General features: G+C 39.1%; 1 protein-coding gene across 2 annotated transcripts in view; it reads left to right on the forward strand.

Moving 5' to 3' along the window:
* Dnajc10 (DnaJ heat shock protein family (Hsp40) member C10) overlaps positions 1-20,822 on the forward strand; it is a 39,899-nt gene that overhangs the window by 11,787 nt on the left and 7,290 nt on the right. For both annotated transcript variants that reach the window (NM_001106486.2, XM_087650827.1), the window contains 9 exon segments: positions 695-738; positions 4,921-5,058; positions 7,160-7,249; positions 8,470-8,583; positions 10,205-10,319; positions 15,044-15,171; positions 15,377-15,493; positions 18,478-18,579; positions 19,481-19,636. In NM_001106486.2, coding sequence (NP_001099956.2) covers positions 695-738; positions 4,921-5,058; positions 7,160-7,249; positions 8,470-8,583; positions 10,205-10,319; positions 15,044-15,171; positions 15,377-15,493; positions 18,478-18,579; positions 19,481-19,636 — 1,004 coding nt within the window.

Consider the following 20,822-nt stretch of genomic DNA (forward strand, 5'->3'; position numbering starts at 1 on the left):
CAACCTTCCTAGTGCTGTGACTATTTAAGTTCCTTGTGTCTTGGTGATTCCAACCATACAATTAGTTCTTGCTACTCATAACTTTAACTTTACTACTGTTATGAATGGTAATGTAAATATCTGATATGCAAGATGTCTGACAGGTCACAACCCACAGGTTGAGAACCACCAGTCTAGCCAGTGCCAAATGCTGGTTCTTCTGTCTACACATGAGCTTTTGAAGCATTCTAACATGTTATCATTCATCTCTAGCCTCTGACATGCCACAGTTCCCTATCTTCCAAATCTTACCTCATTATGTCCTCTTCATATTTAACAACATATTATATATATGCCTGTTAAGATTAAAATTTATTGTATTATGAGGATTCTATATATACCTTTTTAAATGTTTCCAGTACATTCTTTCAGGTCATGAGGGGTTTTTTTGGCCAAAAGAGATGTGCTGAGAGAGTAAGCCCTTAGAGAAGTAGTGGCTGCTCCTCTGTGTGGCTGGAAATCCTGAGGCATTCCAGGGAGGGAATGAAAGATTGTGTGAGAGACAGAGGCAGACTGCTTGATGACCGCAGTCTGCTTGCTGGGCCTGTCAGCCTTTACCAAGGCAGCTCAGTTACCTGCCCTAGAAACATGTGGTTGTTCAGGGGAAGCATCCTAATTAAAACTAAAATAGCCTCGTAAATTTTCTTCCCTTCAGATTGTTTGACACCACAGACACGACTCCGGCTTAGTGGCATGTTGGTAAGCATCCATCCTTTTGGTTAAACTGGAACATGTAAAAGTGTAACTAGAAATTGACACCAAGCATCTTTACAGTTTCATGATCACTTTATCCTACTCATATGTGATCTTATTTTTTGATAGATGATTAGCTCTGCGTCTTTCTAAATGTTAGCTATGCTCAGTCACTGTTAACAAGCTCACCTCTCTAAGTCTCCCATGTTTATTATTGTCTATGAATTAATCCAGTTATATGCTAACATTTTTGTTATTTCCAAACCTTAGATTTTGTTGTCTTAGTTTTTAGCCTGTTGTAAGTAGCCTTCTCCGTACTCCCTATATTGTGCTGTAAATTATTCTTATCCTTTTAGTAATACTAAAGCTCCCACTGTGGTCTGGGAGACTGTCAGTTGTAAAAGCTGGAAAAGTATATAATACTGATACTGACATTGACTGGGTGTGATTTTTAGACATAGTAGATCAAATTTGTGAAGTTCGCACCTGACTCATTTCTGTACTGTTTAACTTGATAGATGGACATATTAAAACAACTAAAATTGATTTTAATATGTATTACATATATCTATTACATATGTGTATGCATGTATGTAGGATAGTCATCTGTTATTTAAAGATTAAGGATAATGTACTAAGGAATATATTAGGCAATTTCATCATTGTAAGGCATTATAGATTTTACTAAGACAAGCCTAGCGTGTTTAGAGTGCCTAAAACCTAGCTCTTATAGGATAGCCCATTGCTTCTAGGCTATAAAACTCTATAGCATCTTACAATGCTGGAAATATAGGAGGGGACAGCACATTACTAAGTATGTGTGTATAAACACAGAATATGATAAAAATGTAGTATGAAAACTAAGAATTGGTGGACCTCTACAAAGCATGTACCATGGATGGTATTTTTGTGATTGCAGGTTGCTCTTGGGGAATGAGTGGTGAGCTGCTGTGCAGGCCTGAGCCCACATTATTACTGTAGTCTTTATATACATTATACACTTGGGCCACACCAAGTTTGTGAATGCATGTTTTTTTCTTCAGTAATTATCTTAGTTAACTAAAGGGCTCCTGCTCCTGCTGAGGGACTGGGTCATCTATACCATCTCCTACAGGATGAAATCTAAAGGCAGCAGCTTTTTCCTAACCCTCTAGCTCCCAAATAACTGAGAGACCTGTTGATTTGTTCAACAATCTTTAAGCACAATAGCTGAGATATCTGCTCTCTAGCTACTTGCCAGCCACAGGCGTCAAGTTACTTGCATTTAGTCTCTCCTGTGCTCCCTCTGCTGTAGCTGTCTGTGACTGCTCCTCATTCATGACCTCATGGTGACTATATTCTTCTTCCTCTACTTCGTGGCTCTTCTGAACCTTGGCCTGCCTAGTGGCCAACTCCCTTCTCTCTGGTTCTGCGCCCTACCCCTGAGATTGGAAGTCCAGTCTTCCTCTCCCTTCTGACCAGTTTTTTATTAACCAATCAGAGACAATTGGGGAGCATTCGTTACATCACATTACTACAGAAGATTCTTCAATATTCATGACAAGGCCCATGTCCAGACTGGGACTCTAACTAGATCTCAGGGCATAGAAATCAGCATCTGAATATACAGTGCACAAGACCAATCAAACCCCAACAGTCTCCCATCTCCATCTCCTGTCCCACTGGTGGGTCTTGATTGACAGTAGCATGCAGGGAATCACTCTTATGAAAGCAGTAATACCCTTTTGGGTATTATGTCCATGACAGTCCATTAATTGTATTCCTGTATTCATCATAGATTTACTTTTAAGTAGATAATAATATGCCATGAGCATCCTTCTCTTTTAATGGAAGCCATTTGTGGTAAGTGTCCACATTTTTTTTTTTTAACAGAGTTTATTAAAGTCTATAGAAAGTTTGGCAAAAACTTTGACTGAATTGAAGGTTTCTGTTTTTTTCTTCCACATTTTCCTTTTATCAGCTGCAAATTCTTTAAGCTGTAGAATTGCTGTTCCCTTGCAGTCTTCCAGGATGACTGTCAGTACCATGAGGACTTATGCGTACATGGCTGTTCTTTGTTAGAGGCAACACGATCATTATAACCATTTGATAGCCGTTTGTATATTTGGGTGTTTCCTTAAAAAATGGCTTTGGCTAATATTAAAATCACAAACAATGTATTTGTTTCCATATTTCACTTTGAAATTAGGCTATTGCTCTTTCAAGATTATTTTAAAATCAGTTAAGGATCTTAAAAAAAAAAAATGCCAAAAGCACATCTAGATCAGTTAGAGTAAACTATTTGAAGGCGAGGTGTGAACATCAGTGTCTTTGACTGGTTTGATTGTTATAATCTTTGGTCATCAGAAGAGCTACTGGCCTCTACATGTCCTCCATGGAACTCTGTAGTTTTAGCGTCAGGGATGTACTGTCCTTGAAACCCTGTTGGAAACGCTTGTCTTTCTCTCCCTTTCAAAGAGATTTTCACCTTTTCAAGTAGGTCTTAATGCATTAGTACATAGCTGTTTGACAGTCTTAGGTGATTTCATGACATTCATTTGGTGCCTGCATAGCTTTGGTGTTTACTAATACTTTCTAGTGTTTCTTTTTCTTGATTTTCTCGACTTTAAAGCTTTTCATGTTTTACCTGTTTTCTACTTGTTTGATATTTTATTTAGTTTTATGCTTTATTTACTTCTTTCTGTCTTCTTAGGGTTCAATTTGTTCTAAAATTGTTGAAATAGATAAATCATTAATAGGCCTCATTTTCTAATATTTAGACTATAAATTACCACAAATTACAGCTTTAACACATACCAAATTTTATTACATAGTATTTTTATTATCAATTGAAATAATTTCTAACTTTATCATAGACTATTTAGTACTATGCTTAATGTCTACAAATTTTTTGAAGCTTCACGTTATTTTTGGCTATGTTAAATGAACATGGTTTTAGTATCTTTAAGCGACATTGAGATGTGTTTATGGCCTAATACCTACTTTTATAAATATTCGTGCACCTCTATAAGATGAACTGAGGTGCATGTGTGTGTGAATGAAGTTATCATCAAGTCTAGATTTACCTTTCCTTGTAAGAGTATCATACCTCCTACTAATACTGTGGACTTTGCTACGTCTCCCTTTTGTTTTGCTAAGTTTTTCTTATGTTTTGAGTCTTATAAGAATACAAATTTGAATTGTTGACTTTCTTTGTAACTTGTATACCATAAGGTTACAAGTGTCTAACATCCATTTTCTTAGACAAGGTAGGAGACCTTGAGTGTAAATTCTTTCCTTACCTCTTACAACTTTGCTGCCATCCGCGTTCGTCGTAGGTGGGTTTCCATAAGTCTTCCATGTAGTAAATTAAGCATAGTTTTACATGTATGTGTATCAGGACTTGGTGCTGGTGATGAATCCAGGGTTTGGAGTATGCTGGATAGATCCCCAGTCCAAGTAAATTGTGTATCTTACGTGTACAATTTAAGTTTTACTTACAGATGCTCACATATAATTCCATCTGCTTTTAAGGTATTTATCACTAATTTGCTGGTTTTGTTACCACATAGGTACAATTTTCTTGCTTTGCTTTTACATTATTGGACTTTGTGAGCCTGTAGGTTAATTTTTTTCAACTTGTTAGCCATTATTTCAATTGTTGCTTATTTCCTGTTCTTTTGTCTTCCTGGACTCCCATAGATGTTATTCTATGTTTTGTCAGCTTGACTAGTCTAGAAAGTTTCTTGACATTTCAAGAAATGTCTTTTCATGTAGGATTTTGGTGCTCATTACAGGAGCTCAGCCAGCAACAAGTGAGCGCTGTCACTGTGCTGATTTATTACCTCATATCGGCGCAGAGAGCACCGAGGAGCTTCATGATCATGGAAGGGCAGTTGTAGTGTAGCTCCATACACAAGTCACGGTTTAGGCTTTTTATATCTGAGACAATTGAACAGCCTAGTTTTAAATAACAGTGTCGAATGTAGTTCTTGTAGGTATGCACAAAAAATGCAAAAGTAGATGTTTATTATAGTAGGTGTTTGATATTGAGGAAACTACATTTTATTGTCTGAGGCTATAGAAGAGAGGACTGTTTTTGAAGTGGTAACGTAATGGAAAAGCTGAGTTTTAAGTAAAGGCAAGTCTCAGAGAGCTTTTTCTTGTCCTTACATCACGGCATTTTCCCTTCCTCCCACTTTCCCTAAGGATGGCCTTGTTAACGTGGGATGGGTGGACTGTGACACACAGGACAGCCTCTGCAAGAGCCTGGACGCCACAGCCAGCACTACTGCCTATTTCCCTCCTGGAGCCACTTTGAATAACAAAGAAAAATCCAGTGTTTTGGTACGTATGACTTTAAGGGAATTCCTTTGGGTACAGTTGGACACAAGCACATACTGGAAGGTGGAGCAGTAACGTTTCGTGAACGATGTAGAAGGAAATTAATCAGTTTATACCATTTGATTATGGGGCATTTCATGACTTGGCATAGTTTCTAGGTGTTTCTTATTTAGTTTAAAAAATACATTTTAGGGATTGTTTTCAAAGCAGCATTTACATAACCTTTCAGACTGTTATATTTCGAAATGACAGAAATGGAGCACATTTTCATTGCTTTCATGTAACTGTAGTCTTCATGTGTAATCTGTATCGTCAGATGTGGCTGGGACTGGGATAGCCTGTTTTTCTTTTTAGTGTTCCTCCCATCCATTCTTTCCCCCAGTTGCTCCCCTGCCCTCACACCCTCGAGAGCTCTCTAATGCCTCTTGCCGTAATTTGCTTACGTGTGACGCCATTGTCTTCTCCTGCATTGTTGTAATACTTACTACAAGCGTGAGCTTATTTGCTGCTAAATGCTAAGCACATGGCATGTATGTGTATGGTCCCTGTAATGTCACATACGTACACATAGATGTTTGCGTATGTACATATAGGTTCCAGCAATATGGAAAATGAAATGGATATGTGCAGATATGATTTTTTTATAAATAGGATCATAGGAGTTTTTAATCACTATCAGAAAACGGTTTTATTATATTTGTAGTATTTTAATTATTCATTTATACATTAATTTATTTTAAAATGTCCATTCTTTTAGAAGTAATTGCTAAATGTAACTACTGGCTATGGCATACTTATTTAATGCTCCTCTTTGGGACATATTTGTGTATTTCCTGGTTATAAGCAGTGTTGTACGCTTGCATATTCATCTTGTGTATTTCTTCGGTTATCTGTTTGAAATGAGGCAGTTGTGGCAGTTTCCCCACTTCATATTATCAGGTTACAGAGCCAACTCCCTAGCCAAGAAATTATTTCCTATAGCCATATTTGTGCCTCAATTATTTATTATAAAAGCACATTTAAGAAACTGAGAAAAAAAATGTGAGTTTTTGCTCGTGGTGTTAAGAGTTACATTTCTATTCATTGTTTATTTGCATGCCTAGCACTACTAGTACAGTGTAGATCTCATGACAGTTCTGCAGGTTTGAGGGAAGTCTAGTAAGTTAAGTAATATTTGAATTTTTTAACATAAATGGTTTATAGCTATGAAGATATATACTAAATCCTATGGTTAATAGCCTATACGTTTTCTTGCTGCATTTTTTATAGTAGCATATGCTTCATGTAAGGACAGCACAGAGTCCTAGTATGCTGAGGATAAAATACAGGCAGTAAAAGTATATCTGATGGGAGGTGTGCTTCTTCTGAGCATTGGTGTTTTCAGACATGTTTGAAGAAATATTTGTCTATGTATTTTACTCTTAAAAACCCCACCTATATGATTTGGTTTCTGAAAACACAATCATTTTTCAGCTCTCAGTCCTTATAGATAGAAATACTGTAATATCAGAAACGTTCTAATATTAAACATCCTGCGAGATTGTATAGCATGGGCATTGTGTAAAATATGGCTGAAACTGAAATTAAGCAAGTGTATTTTCCTAATGACTTAGAATTCACTTCACATTACAGAGAGGATTAAAACGGAAAGGTTCACTTACTGAATTAACATCTCATAATTCTTTTACATCCTTATTTTTTAAAAAGGACAACAACAAAAGCATAGGGGGCTGGCAAGATGTTTCAATAAAGATGCTGGCTTGCACAAGCCTGGTGACCTGAGTTGCTGAGTGGAGCCCACATAAAGGCAGTAGAACACAGCCGGCTCCATGATGTCCTCTGACCCCTCTGTGCATGTGTGGTATGCATGTATGCACATGCACACTAACAGACTTTTTAAATTAAAAAAAAAACAAGTCCAGTTATACAGTATTTTTAGTAATTATCAAAATATGCTGTACTTTTAAAGTAGAATAATTTGAAAAAGCACTTAACGTACATGATTGTTTTCTTAAAGCTTACTCTGTAAAAATTGAAATAAGATGTCAAATATACTAAATGAGTATTTACTTAAAAAGTTTACAGTGTGGTTTCCTTGTTCTAGTTTCTTAATTCTCTGGATGCTAAGGAAATATACATGGAAATCATACATAATCTTCCAGACTTTGAACTTCTTTCAGCAAATAAACTAGAGGTAATGTTTTCACAATAAGTGTTGGTAACATTGCATGTTTTCGCTATATTTGGTTTATTGCTAGAAAGACTCACATAGTACTTTCAAAGTTCTATATTTTAGTTAGTTCTGGGTTCAGTTCTGATTACTGATGTTTCTAATTAAAAAGATCTCAGTGTCCTGAGTCTGAGCTCCAGAAAGGGCCAGAAAGGCAAGGTGCATTTAACAGAGCAACCTTGGTCTGATTTCAGCTCTACTTTCTTCTTTTTTTTTTTTTTAATTATATTTCTTTACTTACATTTTAAACGTTATTCCCCTTCCCGGTCTCCTGTCCATAAGCCCCCATTCCCCCCTCTCCCCCACATGGGTATTCCCCCCATACATCCCCTTATTACCCCCCCATATTCCCCTGCACTGGAGGTCCAACCTTGGCAGGACCAAGAGCTTCCCTTTCCCCTGGTGCCCCACAAGGCTATACTCTGCTACATATGCAGTTGGAGCCCTGGGTCAGTCATGTATAGTCTTTCGGTAGTGGTTTAGTCCTTGGAAGCTCTGGCATTGTTGTTCTTATGGGGTTGCAAGCTCCTTTAACTCTTTCAATACTTCCTCTAATTCCCCCCAAGGGGATCCTGTTCTCGGTTCAGTGGTTTGCTGCTAGCATTGACCTCTATATTGGACATGATCTGGATGTTTCTCTCAGGAGAGATCTATATCCGGTCCCTTTCAGCATGCATTTTCTAGCTTCATCAATCTTATCTAGTTTTTGTGGCTGTATATATATATATATGGGCTACTTTCTTCTTATACAGCTTCGCTCTGGGATTTTGGGAGCATCTTCTCATAGTATTACAAATGAGCAGTTAGTAGTAGTCAGTCACATGATTCTGTTCATCGTTTAACTCTGGATTTCATATTTTTACAAAATATATTATTTAGCCTAAAAAGAAATCTGACTTCTCCACCCCTACCTCAAATATTAAAGTTATATTATTTTCTTAAACCACCGCTGCATTAACAACCATTGCGTTGTTTTTATAACTCAGTGGCCCACCTCTTATCATGTGCTTTACGTAGCATTATTATTAGTGACTGCAAAATAAGAGTATAGCTGATTTTAAATTTAGCTGAGACTTGAACTAATGGATAGGGTGACTAAACTTTATTTTGTCTAAGAAATAAACATTAGATCTTTAGAATTATAGTCACACTTGCTGATACTGTGTTTTCTGTCTCACTTCAAGGATCGTTTGGCACATCATCGCTGGCTTGTATTTTTTCATTTTGGAAAAAATGAAAATGCAAATGATCCTGAATTGAAAAAACTGAAAACTCTACTTAAAAATGAACATATTCAAGTAAGGGGAAAAAAAACTATACTTTGTGTAACTAGTGTGCCTCCTACTTATCTGTTATTTGTTAGTATGGCTGAAGTTTGTCAACTTTTTTTCTTTTCAAAACCAACTGTAATGTCTGGAGATATATTTGGTTAGTTAGCATGCATGGGGCTCTAAATATGATTTCCCAGTAGTGTATAAACCTGCCAGTAGCACAAATTTGAAATCCCTGTGGAAGCAGTTGGATCAGAAGTTCAGTGTCCTCCTCAACTCCTTAGGGGCCAGCCTGAACCACATAACACTCGGTGGTCCTTGAAGACATGTTTAGCTTTCCTATTGCTATCCTGTGGTACGTAGACTCACTGCAGTAGGCTTTGTCCCTGGCTTTTGGTCTGTTAGTTAATATTTTCATTTACTTCGTTTCAGGGAACCAGGGCCTGGCAGTAGCACTGCCTGTCCTGGAGCTTATCCCTCCTCACTCCTGACTTGGAGGCTGGGCCCGCATGCCCAGTTTCAGAGCATTTCCACTTCCCTGTACATTTCTTAAGAGACCCATTGATTATTTTGTTTGTTCTCCGTTGTTTGACTTGATTTCCACTTTTATTTCATGTAGTCTTAGTTGATGGATGTGATTTCAGTTGTTTTAGTTGATATTTGCTTGTGACTTACATGGTTTGTCGTAGTGCTCTTATAAAGGATACTTCTTAGTAGCACCCACTAAGTCACAATGGTTGTGAATATAGTCCTACATACATAAGTGGATGTGGAAGCTAGAAGTCAACCTGTGTCCTCTTCAGTCACTGCCGACCTAATTTCTGAAGTGGTATCCCTCACTGAACCTCAAGTTTGCTGGTTGAGGTAGGCCGGCTGGCCTGCATGCCCCAGCAGTCCCCTTCCCTGCCTTTCCATCACGGAGATTATGGGTGCAAATTACTGTGCTCAGATCATGGGAGTATAATATAATTACATTATTTCTTTTCTTTTTCTTTCCTCCCTCCAAACATTCCCATATGCTCCTCCTTGCTGTTTTTCAAACTCATGGCCCCTGTGTTGTTTCTAACGCGACTACTGGTTACTGAACTCGGGTGCACATGGTTGCATAGCAAGCAGTTTCCTGCAAGAGCTACTTCTTGGGCCCCTGAATGTTAATGGCTTCAGGTCTCTACTCTCTCCAATCCTGGCTCATTCCCCTTCCTGCCCAGATGTTTGTCCATCCGATTGTTATTCTTTAATGACTCTTAGCTCAAATGCTGTACCCCTCTCCCTTAGTTTATCATTTGCTTGTGTTATTCATGCTATTTTCTCTGACACTGGGAACATCATCCTTTTTCATCATTTTTGAAGTGCCCCGGTTGTAAAGTTACCTTTGCTTTGCCACAGAATGTAGTAGCCCCTACATTCTTTTCAAGAATATATTTATTAAGAAGTTCACATTTTCTTAGAAATTTCCTGAGGCTTCTGAACTCTTTAGGGAGCATTCTTTATTGAGTTCAATATTAAATGTAAAGGAACCATCTCTGTTCCCTTCATTTTATAACCTATTGACTTCTAGTAATAAACATACCATTTGGGAATACTTATCTTGGTGAGTATTTGAAAGTATACAAAGTGCTTCTGTTTAATTCAGTGTTCTTCTCTTCAGGTTGGAAGGTTTGACTGCTCTTCTGCACCAGGCATCTGCTCTGATCTTTATGTTTTCCAGTCTTGTCTAGCAGTGTTTAAAGGACAAGGAACCAAAGAATATGAAATTCATCACGGTAAGTCTGTTAGTGACTTTTCTCTTGCTGTTATCAAACACCATGACCAGGGCACCTTTGGGAGGAGGGTTTATGGTTCCAGAGGAATAGAGTCCTCGTCACTGCAGGTAACACAGCAACGGCAGGCATGGCGACAGGAGCGGCGGAGAGCTCACATCTTGTACTTCCAGCAGGAAACAGTACAAACTGAGATTAGCATGAGGCTTTGAACTCTCCTGGTCCATGCCAGTGGCACATTTCCTCCAAGAAGGTCACATTCCTAAGCCCCACTAAAGAGCACAACCAACTGGGGACGACCATCCATGACAGTGAAAGTAGGAAAAATTACAGAAATTCATCTTGACTCAAACAGAAATACTTAACTGTGGTTTTTATTTTGTGGACACAATTATTGTCAAAAATTTATTCCCACTAACAAATATAGGGAGAGACACTTTTAATTATATATAGACATTTTATTATGCTTATTCTTCTTATAAAAATCTTGTTTAACATTTTTGATAACTATTTTAGCAAAAATCCAAGGGTGACACATCACTGTGTGGGAATTAGCTTATCGTCAAAGCAAGCAGCCCCTGCGAGTTCTATCACCATACCATGCCTGCTACTGCTTTGTTTCTTGAATTCAGAATTATGTCTCTGATGTCCTGAAAGACATGCATGTAAATGGGTAACAGATACCAATTTGATGCCTCCTACTTGAGCTTTACCTTATGGAACTGCTTCAGGTATGAAGTTACAGAATTGTAAGATATGAAGCAGTCTACTGCTATAAACAGACACCATTTCCAAGGCACCTTAGAAGAAAGTATTGGCTTGTTCACAATTCTAAGGGTTGGTTCATGACCATCATGGAGGGTGGCAGGTAGGTAGTCGTGGTGTTAGAACAGAATCTGAGAGCTCACATCTACTCCCCACAGGCTTCAGGAAGAGAGAAGAATGAGGTTGGGCCTGGGCTGGGCATTTCCAACTTCAAACTCCATCTCAGTGACACACCTCCAACAAGGCCATTCCTCCTAATCCTTCCCAAACAGTTCATCCACTGCAAAGTAAATATTCAAATGTGAGCCTGTGGGAGCCATTGTCATTCAAACCACAAAAGAAGTGCTCTCAAGAAGTTTGCATGGCAGTGTGATAGGGACAAGAGAAAGATCTCTAAGGAAAATAGGAAAAGTGTTTAGTGGCCACTTTATATAAATCTCAACTAGACCAAAAGTATTTGTCAGTAGCATATCAAGTGACAATATCTGAATTGAGCACAAACTGTTCACCTACTAAAAGCAAATACAGAAATAAAAAAGAGTAGGGCCCTTTAGGCTAAAGCAGCACTTCTCAACCTGTGGGTCGTGGGACCTTTGGCAAATTTCTATCTAAAAATATTTACATTACAGTAGCAGAATTACAGTTATGACGTAGCAACAAAAATAATTTTATGGTTGGGAGTCACCACATCACAAGGACATATATTAAAGGGTTGTTGCATTAGGAAGGTTGAGAACTGGACTAAAGGAAGTGTGTGAACAGAAATACAGTAAGATGACCCTGACTACCAGTACTATTTACACTCGGATAAGGGCTTCGTACAGGGAAGCTCTTGACTCCTTCACAGCTTCCAGTGAAAGGAAACCTGTGTCTTGCTCTAGAACCACGCGTGGCTTGGGACTCTGAGCTGTGTTAGAGCCTCACAGCAAGACAGGTTTTACTGTGAGCCATGCTAGCCTGAGGCTCACTGTACCTCAGGCTCAAACTACCCGTGCACTTCCTCTTCCTCTGCCCTCTTTCTGCCCTGGCCTCTGCAGATTTGCAGCAGCGTGCCCAGGTTGTACTTACATGTTATCTCTGAAGTGTTCCTCATAACTTCTCCACATGTCTCCAGTCCATCATCACTTTGTCTGCAGTCGCGTCCTGCTTGTTTGCACTTAGTACCTAGCACACCATTTTCCTGCCACCGCCCTGCCTTTTGAGTCTTCTGGAGAGTGAACTTCACACTCCTTACTATGGCAACAATGGCACTGTCTTTTTCGCTCACTCTTCTGTCTCCAGCACTTCAAGTAATGCCAGATACATAGTAGGAGCTCTGTAAAGAACTGTTAAATGAACGGGGTACTTTCATTTCTGTTTCTGCCTGTTTTCTTAGCCTCATCCCCCACCTCTGCTCCATCAAATACTAGCTTCAAGTCCTTTTGAATCCTTGGGCATGCCATGTTCTCGGAGTCCTTTATGCCTTCACACATGAACCTACCTTTGAAATTATAAAGATTCCTTCCTATTCCTCCAGATAGTCAGCAAACTCCAAATTACCCTTCAGAACTTACCCTTCTTCCCTAAGAAGTACACTCAATCTATAAGCTCTTCTTTTTGTGTTGATAAGAACTATAACATACTTTGCACTCAGCGCCTTTGTGTTCTATGTATAATACACAAAATAGGAAGGGAAGTGAGCTCCTTTTAACCCGTGCCCTAAAGAGTTTTATAGACTCGGAGAGAAATGGACAGTTTGTAAATGTTTGAGTGTGATGACATCTGTTACCCAAATAACAACTGTTTGGTGGTTGGGAGTATGAGAACAGGTTATCTTAGTTTTTGTGATAGCACAGTCAGGTAGATGAAGGCTGTCTGAAGGCTAGGCTGTAGCTACCACATGACGATTCAGCATGGCACTTGGGATCATGGACAAGCTTCATGTGGCAGGCAGCCTTGGTTGGTTTTGTGGCTCTGTAGGATGGTTACAGTGTGGACGCTAAATAATCCCAGAATAAGTAATCTGAAAATGAGAAAGCAGCCAGAAGTAGCAGTGACTTTTGTAACCTGATAGCATATAAGATCATAGTCACACATCCCACTAGTCACATAGACCAACTCTTGGACATGAAGTAAATGTCACTGGGCTATCTTGAAAAGAAACTGGCTATCACTAAGTAAGTGCACTTACAAAACATCTGAGGCACAACAGTGTTGGGAGTTTAGAGGAAACTCTGAAAGCGATCTCCCATTAAGATGTAAAGTATAAACAATGGTTACCCAGAAGAGGAGTTAAAACACATTCCAAGTTACCCAGTAGACTTACTCACAGGCCTGAAATAATAGAGCCCTGTTGATCTTAAGCCAGCAGGACTTTTTTTCCTTTTTTTTTTTTCTTTTTTTCCGGAGCTGGGGACTGAACCCAGGGCCTTGCGGTTGCTAGGCAAGCGCTCTACCACTGAGCTAAATCCCCAACCCCAAACCAGCAGGACTTTAAAGACGAGAAAGCTCATTCTTGAGAGAAAATAAAGATGCAGATTATCTGTGATTTTTCTGGGAAAAGGAATTGGAATTTTATCCTGAGGGACAGTAGAGAGATAAGTCACTGGCTGCCCAGATTGGGTGGGAATCAAAATTGGACGGAAAAGTCAGGCAGAGGCTGGTTAGTCATTGACAGTGACTATAGAAAATGCCATAGGTAAGTGATGGTAACCAAGAAAAATAATGAAGGTCAGTAGGCCAGTTTAAACCTTTTAGAAGCTCGGTGTAATTTGGTTATTGATAGGATAGGTTATTGATAAGAGAGAGGAGTCATGCAATTCTAATTTTATTTAATGAACTGTACTTTGAATAATTGGATCTTTTTGTGAGGAAGAGGATACTAAATTGAGTTGACCAGAAGTAGAATGTGCAGGTCACAGTTGAATATACACTTTGACCTCAAGAAATTTAAGCCAAAAATGAAGATAGTAAGTTGTGTATTAATGGCTAGGGCCTGAGTGAGTGAATGTTAGTGTGAGTAAAGAAAAAGAATCAGTGATCAGGATCACCTTTCAGGGTAGTCAGAAAAGGAAAGCGTGTGAAACAGTTCAAGAACAGGACTTACGAAAACGGGCAGGAGAGTATAATATCATACGTGTGTCACTCTCAATGTAAATAGTGCCAGCTGACTTCTGTTGCCATAACTTTAAAAGGAGGAGTTTCTCTCTTTCTGCTTGCCATGACAGTATGAGTGTCTGACTCACATCGCTCAGTCAGTAAGTCAGAGACACTTGGAAAAATAGTTAAGAAAGGTCTGCCAAGCCAAGGAACATGTACTTCTTTAGACTGTGGCAGGTCATTAAAAGCATTTAAGGTTTTTTGGTTGGTTGGTTGGTTGGTTGGTTTTTTTTTTTAAGGGTGACTGTAGTAGCGATAGGAAAATGGGCTCATTCAGGGAAGCTGAGGCCAGAAATCCTAGTGTAGCTGTTGGAGTTGGCCAGACTGAGCTTCAGCAGTAACAGTAGGCATGATGCTGGGGCAGGAAATGCAATAAACCAATCACACAAGAATCATACCCTAGAGTCCCTCTGGGAAGTCTCATTTAGGCACATGAGTAATACTATGACAAGTCAAAGAATATGAGAAAAGAAACCCGTGGTTGGGAAGAGAATGACCTATTATAATTCAAATACGTTATGTTTCAAACATCAAGTACATGGTAATAGAGTTTGGATTCAAGAGAATACTGAAGTGCTTGTTGTACTTCTGATGGTGAGAAAGCGTGCCATAGAGGCCTTATCATTTAACTAGTCCAATGAACATACAGTAGATGGGGATTCCCGGAACAGCAAGCCAAGGTGAAGGTAGAGAACACAGAAATCTCACCAAAGCCATTGCGTTCATAGGCCCTTCTTTCTTTCTTGAATATTTCAAATATAAAAATTGGAATGTTTCTATAGATACAAAAGACACCACATGTTTTAATTTTTCTCAATCTATAGGAAAGAAGATTCTATACGATATACTTGCTTTTGCCAAAGAAAGTGTTAATTCGCACGTTACCACACTTGGACCTCAGAACTTCCCTGCAAGTGACAAAGAACCGTGGCTTGTTGACTTCTTTGCCCCTGTGAGTTATTTTTATCTGTCAAGTTTCCAAAAGCCGTTTTCTTGACAACATGAACGCTAGTACTACAGTTGTTCCTGCTTCTCCTTACGGGCTCTCCCGGGATAGTGTTAGGCAGCACACCCACTGGACTGTGTGTCAGTAGTAGACGCAGTGCGACTCTTCACCGTCTCAGTCTTGCTGCTCATCCCTATTCCTCTCTTCCCAGTGGTGTCCGCCATGCCGTGCGCTTTTGCCAGAGTTACGGAAAGCATCAACACTGCTCTATGGTCAGCTCAAAGTTGGTACCCTAGACTGCACAATTCATGAAGGACTCTGCAACATGGTAAATAAAACAGCTTTTCAGATGCATGCCCATTTATAGCTGTAATGTTGAAATAATCTCAACAAAACACTAAATTGTAGTTGAATTGTAAATATATAGAAGGTTGATGGTGTACAAGATTTTGTTCACCAGACTCCAGCATCTATTTGACTCCATAAAATACTTATATAAATTTCTATTTTCTCTGTCTTTGTACTTTTGTAACATACATTTAAGTTTTTACAGTCTGTATGATTATTTAGATTTCTTGATACTCGTCAGCTTAGAGTAGTTGATTTGACCAGACAGGATATCCAATTTAGAAGAAGTGAAAGTGACAGTGCTTATGCAGGTGACAACATCTTATATTTTAAATATGCTCTGGTACTTGTGAATGGGATGTGAAACTTTCTAGTGTTAGTGTAAGAATAGTCTAGAAACACGAGATTGTATAGATGATGTAAGTGTAGAGGTCTTAGTTAGGGTTTCCATTGCTAAAGACACCATAACCAAGACAACTCTTATAAGGGTCATCATATATTTGGGGCTGACTTACAGGTTCAGAGGTTCAGTCCATTCTCATCAAGGCAGGAGCATGGCAGCGTGCAGGCAAACACGGTGCTGGAGAAGGAGCCAAGAGTTGTACATCTTGATCTGAAGGCAGCTAGGAGGATGGTCTCAAAGCCTACCCCACCCCCACAATTACACACTTCCTCCAGTAAATCCACACCTCCTAACAGTGCCACTCCCCAGGCCAAGCATATTCAAACACATGAGTCTATGGAGGCCAAACATTGTCAAACTGCTACAGCCACCATGACTGGATGGTGATTATAGCTGTGTAACTACATAAAAGTTTATATCCTTTCTATGAGTGGTTTAACTCAAAAACTAAAATGTTAAAGACAAAGATGGTGAGGAAAACAAAGCCTGTTTTTAATGCAGACTAGAAGAGTGGACATGTTTGGTTTCACTAGTCAAGAAAATACAAACCCCATTAAATTTTTGATATCTTTCCTACCGAAATTTATCAAATTGACAAAAAAAAAAAAAGAGCAGTGTAATAATATTTAGAAATGGTATAGTGAAATACCAGAGCATCTACAAATAAGCCAGGTGAGGGGTGTAACTCAGTGATACAGGACGTTTTCCATGTTTAAGGCCTGGGTTCAAAACCTTGCCCTGAAAAAGAAATCTTCACCAGCGTGAGTAAATCCTAGAAGACTCAGGGTAAAAAGAAATCTTCACCAGCTGAGTAAATCCTAGAAGACTCAGTGTACAATGAGCAATAAGGGTTCTCAGAGTCGGAGAAAAGACTTTAAATATTCAAAGCGGTGCAGTGTGCTGCTTTAAGACAGTGTCCATGTGGGGCAGCTTAGACCCCAGTGAATTGGACACGCGCCAGCACAGCAGATTAGGAAGGAGTCGGACCAAGGGAGACAGTGTCAGCAACAAACAGGCATGGCCACACCTACTGGTTGTTACATATAAGGAGCAGATATGTAGGTAGTTATGAGATTACTCTTGGTTTCGGTGTGTTTGAAATTAAAAGTAAGTTGGGTTGGGGCAGGGGATATGTTTGTGTATTTTAAAGAAACAAATAAAATGGGTCATTGGTGTCTAATGCCCTTTATGTGACTTGGAAAGTAGGTGACAATCATAGATGCAAACATCATGAGTAACAGTAGTTAATTTTAATCCCTTTAGTTTTCCCACATTTTCTCAAGTAAGTACATTATCAACAGTTAAAGTATAAGGGATAAAAATAAGCATCACATTCACCTGATGGAAGGCCAGGATTCCCCTCTTACGTGCCTCCTACAGTTGGTTCCTCATGACCAAGTCACTTACTCCTCAGGAGCTCAGTAGCCTGGTCTGTAAAGTAGGTTTTGGGTTTGTTTGTTTTGTTTTGTTTTGTTTTGTTTTTTAAAAAAGGGTTTGTTTTTCAAGACAGGTTTTCTCTGTGTATCCCTGGCTGTCCTGGAACTCACTCTGTAGACTGGGCTGGCCTCAAACTCAGATATCCGCCTGCTTCTACCTCCTAAGTGCTAGGATTAAAGGTGTGCATCACCACCACCAAGCTAGGTTTTGTCATTGTAACTGAGTAAAACTGCTCTGAGGAATGAATGAGAGGTTCAGTGTGGCTAGACTAACTCAAAAGATAATAAGAACTTGTAGACTTTTACCTAGTCTCTGTTAACCTAATAAATGTTTTGAATTCACACATTTTCAAAACTTCACAATATGCAAAATTTCCCATTTACTAATGAGTTAGACAAGGAAATCACCTCATTACTTTAAAAATTACATCTTTCAGGGCTGATGCCCATGTTAACTGTGAGGAGGGAATTAAATATTTTATACTGTGAGAACTGTCTTGAGTAAAGAATAAAAAGTAATCATTTTCCTAGAGCCTGACTCATAATTCTTTAATATAAAATATAGTCGTGGTCATTTGTTCTTCTATTTTCTGTTGCTGATTGCCCTCTGGGATGATTATTACTGTCACTAGAGGAAGTGACTGCTGTGTCTTCCCCCTCCTCTTCCCTCCTACTCTGAAGAGAGCAAAAAGATGAAGTGCACGCTGCGCAGTCACTCTGGCTCCCTTCCCACGTTCTAGTGCCATTGGGTTAGTGATTAACTCCATCAGCACAAGCCTTAGCGCATTGTCCTTGCTAAACTTGTCTAATCCACCGAGAAGATAGCAGTGGATTTACAGTCTTGTAAAAGGGTGCTAGACATGGCCCAACAGTGTGAGCATTTGCTGATCTTACCAAGGACCCAGGTTCTGTCCCTGCACCCACATGGTGAAAACAGCATCCATTAGTCCAGTTCCAAGGGATTAGATACTGTCTTCTCACCCCCAACACCAAGAAACACATAATATGCATACATACGTTCAGGCAAAACACCCATACATATAAAATAGAAAATAAATCTATAAAAAGCAAGCTGTTACAAAATTGAAACTAATAAGTATGCGAATCTCTTCTTCCTCCTCCCAGTATAACATCCAAGCTTATCCAACAACAGTGGTGTTCAACCAGTCCAGTGTTCATGAGTATGAAGGACATCATTCTGCGGAACAGATCCTGGAGTTCATAGAGGTATTTTAAATCCTAGGCTATGGCTAGAAACCTGTATGTATCCTTTGGACAACAGTTTGTATTAGGACTTATTCTTTGTGCCAGGAGATAGATTTCTGAAAACTTTTTTTTTTTTAAGCCTTTGTTTTATTACTTACTGTGGTGTTTTGTACATGGAAGATATTGCTGTTGAATATGTGAAATTACAATTTTCCATGAAGCCTGTCACCCTTTTCCTGTTTTCTTTCACTGCATTCACAGCATCAAGGCCAGGCATCCTGCACTGAGCTTGTGCACTGTTAGCACAGAAGGGCCTGCTTTCATTCAGTCTTGACTTCTGAAGGAGTTGGAATTGTAGCTCATTGTTCTTCACTCGTGTCCATTCTCCCGTGTCCTGTTCATCTGTCCTCCACAGTAAAATGTTGTATTGTTTTGTTCTGATTGCTGTCCTAGTGAAACTCATGTTACTAGTACTTGATTCAGGCTGAGGCGCTATGAAAACTGCCTTGGAATATGCATCCTCTAGAAAGGTGTATAGCATCTCCATTTAAATATCAAAAATAGTTATAGGCTTTATGTTAGTCATTAAATGGTGATTTCTAAACACATATTCTTGCTATCTTAACAGACAATGGGGCCTATGTAGGAGTGATCTGGATTACTCCTAGAACTTGATTGTATGATCTATTCACAGTCTCTTCCAGGATACCTTTCTCCAGCTTACAATGGTTTTAAAGCAGTGGAAAAATATACCTTTTAAGAACACTGATTGGCAAAAGCCTAACTTGATAGTAGATTTCTTTTAAATATCTGTGTCTTCTGATTTCTCTAAAATAGGAACTTTCTAAATGATAGGTCCAACAACTTGCCAGAAATACATGAAAAACTTGGTGTGTGTAATGATAGTCTTTTTATTTTTTAGGATCTCAGAAACCCTTCCGTGGTCTCTCTTACACCCACCACTTTCAATGAACTAGTTAAACAGAGAAAACATGACGAAGTCTGGATGGTTGATTTCTATTCTCCATGGTGTCATCCTTGTCAGGTCTTAATGCCAGAGTGGAAACGCATGGCCCGGGTACAGTAACATATTACTTACATCTTAGACCTACCGAGAATGTTTGCTTAGCAGCTACTGAAACCGAGGGGATAAACCTGTGCTAGACAACATACACACCCTTAGTGAATCTTTAAGACGACACACTGCCCCCACCCACTCACTGCACTGCCTAATACACTTGACCAAAGTGCTGGCAGTGCCAACCCTGAGGGCATCTTCATTTTCTGTCTACATTTTCTATTATTTTACTTTTAGAGCTTACAGATACTGTTTCCTCACAATATTGGGTCCTTAAAATAGCTTCGTAGGTAGGCATGGTGGCGAATCCTGATAATACTAGCATTCAGATGCTGAGACAGGGAGGATCGGGAGTCCAAGAGTATCCTGGGCCACCAAGCTCCAGACTCTCCAAAACAAACAAGCAAAAATGAAACAAAATAGAAAATAACCTCAAATAGTAAAACATATTTCCTGTAAACAGGCAGTGCTATAAGATACTGAATGAAGGCACATTTAAAATACTGAATCAGACAAAGCTTGCCTTCATTAGAAAAAAAATATTTAAAAAAAAATACTGATTATATTTTGGTTGCTATTGTTTTTTGTTGTTGTTGTCTTTTTGTTTTGTTTTTTGTTTTGTGAGACAGGGTTTCCCTGTATAACCCTGGCTGACTATCCTAGAACACACTCTGTAGACCAGGCCAACCTTGAACTCACGAGACCCACCTGCACTCAGGAGTCAAAGACTTATGTCACCACAGCCTATGTATTAACCTACATAGTAAACGAGTAGAACCAGTTATTTCATCTGCAATAACTATGGGAAGTTCTTAATTACAAAGTTACGGCATTCAAATTCATTAGTTTAAGTGGCATATTTTAAATCCTTAACCATTGTTCCCTGATACTGATAATTATAAAATACCCATTTTTACAATGACTATTTAACATGTATGAAGGTTGCAGTGAGGGCTAGATAGTTGAGTTAACAGTTAGGATTACTGACTGCTCTTGCAGAAAACCTGTTTGGTTCCAAGCACTCTCCACCATCATTAACTCCAGATCCAGGGATTCCAGGGCCTTCTTTTGGCTTCCAAGGGCAGTGCATACACATCGTGCATGTACGAGTAGACAAAGAATTCATACACATAAGTAGTTGTTTTTTAATTGTGAGTTATAGAGGTGATTTTAATCATTGACCCAT

This window comes from Rattus norvegicus, chromosome 3, assembly GCF_021556685.1.
Source record: "Rattus norvegicus strain SHRSP/BbbUtx chromosome 3, alternate assembly SHRSP_T2T, whole genome shotgun sequence".
NCBI lineage: Eukaryota > Metazoa > Chordata > Mammalia > Rodentia > Muridae > Rattus > Rattus norvegicus.